Below are 4938 nucleotides of genomic sequence, written 5' to 3'. Positions count from 1 at the left end.
AAAACCTGGAAGTTGATGATTAACAGACTATCTAGACCTACTGTTCATGCTTTAAATAAAATTTTATGATTTAGAAATAGGCCTCAACTAATAGCTGGGGTGTTAATACACATGTTACAAATACTTACCAATTAGGTTACCCATGATTAATTCATGAGTTACTACGGATTAGTTGACTAAATGGTGTGAACCCATCTAAAGTAAGCACTTTCTATGCTTTACAAAGCATTTATAAATGAATTGCAAACATAACCTGGACACAAATATGTATTATTCTATTTGGACATGCCTTCAGAACTATGCCTACAGATAGCTAGTGTTACTGCATCTTTAACAAGCACTTAAAAAAACTTCAATTCATGATTAACTCATGAGTTACTACTGATTAGTTGACTATATGGTGTGAGCCCATCTAAAGTGAGGACTTGCTATGCTTTACAAAGCATTTATAAATGAGTGGCAAACATAACCTGGACACAAATATGTATTATTCTATTTGGACATGCCTTCAGAAATATGCCTACGGATAGTTAGTGTTACTGCATCTTTAACAAGCACTTAACACTTCAATTCATGATTAACTCATGAGTTACTACGGATTAGTTGACTACATGGTGTGAGCCCATCTAAAGTGAGGACTTACTATGCTTTTCAAAGTATTTATAAATGAGTGGCTAGCAGATACCAAAGAGACACAAGTTAAAACAAAATATTATTTTAAGAAAAGGGAAAGAAGCTATGTGCTGAAGTGCTGAAAACGTACAAATATTTATTTTAAACTACATAAATTCTTCTTTTCAACAAAGAACACACAACAAAAAAATACAGATAAAATATGAACAGTGGTATTGTACAGAAAATGTAAAAATTACTTTACAGGAACACTTGTAAAGCATAATACAAAATGCACATAATTATTTCTTTTTCAGTGGTAGCAGCTTACCACTGGCTTTAAGCGTGTTAACTGCGTCAACTATTTCTACATCGCCTAGAATTGTCAAGGCACAGTGTTCCGCAAATGCTTTCAATTTTGTGGAATGGGTATACGTTTTCAAAGCTTCCTTGTACTGGTCTGGGGCAGCAATGGAAAGCTCGGCGATTGGTGCATTGACCACCACTGTATTACGGTCAACACCGACCTTTCGAAATGCCCCAGACATGGTTCCAAGCCTCTTGTAGCATTTAAGAATCTTTTTGTACCGGGCCAAAGCCTGCTCGGGATTCCGGGCTGCAATTAAGAGAACATACAATTAGTGCTATCTATAGTAGTAGTTTTGTCATTTAGATTACTGTACTCATACTGTACTCATCTTTAACACGCACACACTATCTCCTTGCACACACACACACAACGTCAACTATGCTCAGTATGTGTTGCCGGTGAGAGGCAGGAGAAGCTACAGTGGTGGAATGCCCACACACACACACAGGGTGAAGGAGCACACACACACAGAGTGAAGGAGCACACATACACAAAATCTACTTCCCTACACACACACACACACACACACACACACACACACACACACACACACACACACACACACACACACACACTACACTACACTACGAATCTAGTGTGGCTTGTGTCAGCTACACACTTAAATCTGATTTCAATCTAGAATATGAGATGACCACAAGCTATTCCTCTAAAATTCACTGTGTGAGTGCTAGAAACAATCACACATGCAATGTCACATCATATGGGAAGAGCCAGCTTGGAGAACACAACACAGCGAAGCAGGAGTGATCTAGCACCCAGGTGAGTGGAAAGTGGTGAAATTAGTATTTCTAACCTCTTTGCAGAGTTTTTTCCATTTTAACCCTCTTGGATGCCTTCTTTCTCCCTTTCCCCTTCTTCTTCCTCTTTTTGTCCTCTGAGGATGAGCTGTTGGATGACTCCGAGTCTGTACTCTTTGAACTCATCTCGGAGGAAGATGAGTCCAGTGTAGAGACACTATTGGAACCGGCAGTTGCTTTGGGCTCATCTTTTTTAAGAGCTGTTTAAAAAGATTAAAATACAAACATAAGAGTCACAACACATCATACATAACAACACATATGTGCACGCATACAATGCACAGCCAGATCCTGCAAGTTCATGGTCACACTTTTTCCCCCACTACTTTTTAAAGTAATTTTAATACTAATGTGAATGTTAAAACAACAATCACAATACTAATGTAAATTGTATTCGGGAGATATGCGAATAACAGGTACACAAACACACGCAGACTGAGAGTCAGACGTTCCTGTCATTAATTGATAGATGTAGCCTGCTGCCAAGCAATAGTAGTACTATTTCCGATGAAAGCAAAGACTGCCTCATAAACCAGAACCTTACTAAGCGAAGACTTTAACATCATGAGTTTGCGGTTGTGTGTTAATAACAACAGTTCAATAACCTGATGGACTGTGGAAAGGGAATGTGTGAAACTGCTATAGGGCTTTGACTTTGGCCCAAAAATCATATTCGAAGTTCGTTTGTTTATTAATATTCGAATATATTCGAATATTTATTAATACTATTTTGACCATTAAATGCCTTCAGTAAGACCTGGGCTGAATCTGAATACTTAGTACATACTATTTCTGTTCAGTGTCTACTACTTCACCGTACTACAGCTATGCGTAGAACGCCTCTGAAACTCCACCGGACGTTTGGAGATGACGTATCTCCCCTCAGATGCCGGCAAAATTACCTTGATAAGTTACCTGTTTTCCGTCTTGTCATCGTTGCTATTAAATTAAAAATGTATCTTTTTACTTAATTACTTACTTTACTTTTTTAATGTCTCTTTTTTTCGCCGCTTTCTACGACGTCTTTCTAAGCCGCTGCTAGTGTCGGGTCAGCCATCTCTTCTTCGTTCGTTACCAGACTCCGGTTGCATTGTGGGATAGCGTAGGGACCTACCGTTGTATACTGTGGCGGTAGTACGCATTCTTTAACGTTTTCCATACTACACAATGCGTACTGAGCATTCGGACGCGCTATATTTGTGGCGTACTACAAAATGCATACTATAAGTATGAGTATTCGGATTCAGCCCTGGATTGGGTTTTGCGAGATTGTTTTGCGAGGTTGGTTTACCGGCGTTGCTATGGTTACCGGTCTTGCGTGTTCCAACGGTTTATTAGGTTTCTAATAAATCGCTGTCTAATCAATACTTCAGTCACTGCCTCTTCCGTGGTCATTACAATATTATGAATGGACTGCGTCAGGTTCTCCGACGTCTCTCCCTCTTGGCCTGCCCATAACAGGTTCGAATATTAAGGGCTGCCTAATATTTGTTCGAATTTTGATTTATTTTTTGATATTCGAATTATATTCGAATTACGAAGTTCGAAGTCAAAGCCCACATTCTTGGACCATTCGGCAGATGACTGTGGCGGACTGGAGGCGAAGAGGACACGCAATGCCTTCCTTCGACCCTACTAAAAACAAACCAACACTTTGACTAAACATTGTGTTGGGAGACTTGCCGGATGCTAGTTGTTCCTTGAGGAAATCTCTCTCCTTGGTCAACTCCTCTATTTTCTCATTCTGCCATTCCATTTTCTTTTTGCACATCTGCAACTCATGTGCTTTATTGTTTAGTGCCAGCTGTGCTGTGGGGGCTGCTGACGCACCTAAAATAAATACATATGTCATTATTGAATGAATGTAGAAAATCTAATTAAAGTAAAATCACTGGACACTGGACAAATCACAGGAATTCAGTAAAATGTCATTCTTCTATTCAAGCACGGGTTTCATAAAGTAGCCTATAAAACATTAACTGTTAGCCTATTAAAGTAACCTCATCTGACAGAAAGAAATTAAACTAATGGATTTCAGTCAATTTCCTTTTCTAACGCCTGTATAGCTTATTGTTCAGGTATGCAGTGTGAAATACTATACAATTAGTTCATTACAGACTGCATTCAGAGGTTTTCATTCGGTTATCTTATACTGTCTTTATAATACGTTAACAAGATTAATTTGGTTTGCTGAAATCAGGAGAAACATGCTGAATTAATTTGTTGACGTTCCATGGTAGTTAGGCTACAGTAAACTCTCACTTCTTATTCATTAAATTGCTGATGCAGTTCAGTGCCCCCGCATATGAGTAGCTAGCTACTATATGTGGCTGTACTGTATAAGTAGCTAGCAAGCTAGCAAGCAATCTACCTCATTGTCAATCAATGTAAGTTTAAAAAAACAACAAAAACACATATGTATACTCACCAACACTGCTGCCTTCCGCTTCTGTCTCCTCTACATATTTTTTTCCTCTGGTCTGTATCCGTTTTCTGTTTGCCATTATTACTGCTACTGTCAGCTGGAACAGGTGGCTATATCACTATAGAATAAGCGCGAAACCTTTCTTTGTCCCACGTTGATGACGCGATTCCTACTGAACGCAGGCGTTAGATTCTGTGGCAGCACGATCCTGGCGGCATCATTCACCAGTGTAATGACAAGATTCAGCAGTGTGAGAAACCTTCTACATCAGGAAGCTTCTAAACAAAATGCTTGGAAGCTTATTAAGTGGTTTCAGAGGAAGAAACTTTTGAGAAGAAAAATGAAATGCAGTAAATGCTATCATGGCATGGAGCTGAAGAGAAGACGCAACTGTGTAGACCAATATGCTTGGTAAGAAAGGGATAGCTGAGATGAGATACATTCAGTTTGAATAGCATGATATGCTGCAATTTTTTATTGTAAAGAAACGAAGTAATTTATTTTTTCAACTTCATATGGGACTAGACTGAGCCTACTTGGGGTGCACATGTTGCACACTTGAAGAAAGTAACGCTAAACAGTGTGCTGGGAAAGATTGCCTTCATTTATTTACACATTTAGACATATTTCAGCTCACTTCATAAGCAACGACTGCTTCCCTTTTCCTTATCATGTATTTTGTAGTTTATAGTAAAATATGGGGACATGTACAA

The 4938-nt window shown here is 38.9% G+C and overlaps 1 protein-coding gene across 1 annotated transcript; it reads right to left on the bottom strand.

The window, feature by feature from the left end:
- Positions 1-744: 744 nt before the first annotated feature.
- Positions 745-4600, bottom strand: LOC115539066 (coiled-coil domain-containing protein 106-like). Its single transcript, XM_030350268.1, has 4 exons — positions 4229-4600; positions 3484-3630; positions 1797-2000; positions 745-1228 (listed from the first exon to the last, which is right to left on the bottom strand). The coding sequence occupies exons 1-4, from the start codon at positions 4302-4304 to the stop codon at positions 915-917; spliced, it is 741 nt and encodes a 246-aa protein (XP_030206128.1). The 5' UTR covers positions 4305-4600; the 3' UTR covers positions 745-914.
- Between the last annotated feature and the right edge of the window lie 338 nt (positions 4601-4938).

The sequence above is a fragment of the Gadus morhua genome, unplaced genomic scaffold (genome assembly GCF_902167405.1).
Source record: "Gadus morhua unplaced genomic scaffold, gadMor3.0, whole genome shotgun sequence".
In the NCBI taxonomy this organism is placed as follows: domain Eukaryota; kingdom Metazoa; phylum Chordata; class Actinopteri; order Gadiformes; family Gadidae; genus Gadus; species Gadus morhua.
The sequence above is the reverse complement of the archived record's forward strand: the minus strand, read 5'-3'. Positions and strand labels throughout refer to the sequence as shown.

What these genes read in the sequence shown, in the direction of transcription:
- LOC115539066 (XM_030350268.1), bottom strand. Translation starts at nt 4,304, where the DNA reads ATGGCAAACAGAAAACGGATACAGACCAGAGGAAAAAAATATGTAGAG. An exon ending in CAAGGAACAACTAGCATCCG is followed by an intron (nt 2,001 to 3,483) that starts GCAAGTCTCCCA and finishes CTTTTTAAACAG; the next exon opens with CTCTTAAAAAAGATGAGCCC. An exon ending in GGAAAAAACTCTGCAAAGAG is followed by an intron (nt 1,229 to 1,796) that starts GTTAGAAATACT and finishes TCTTAATTGCAG; the next exon opens with CCCGGAATCCCGAGCAGGCT.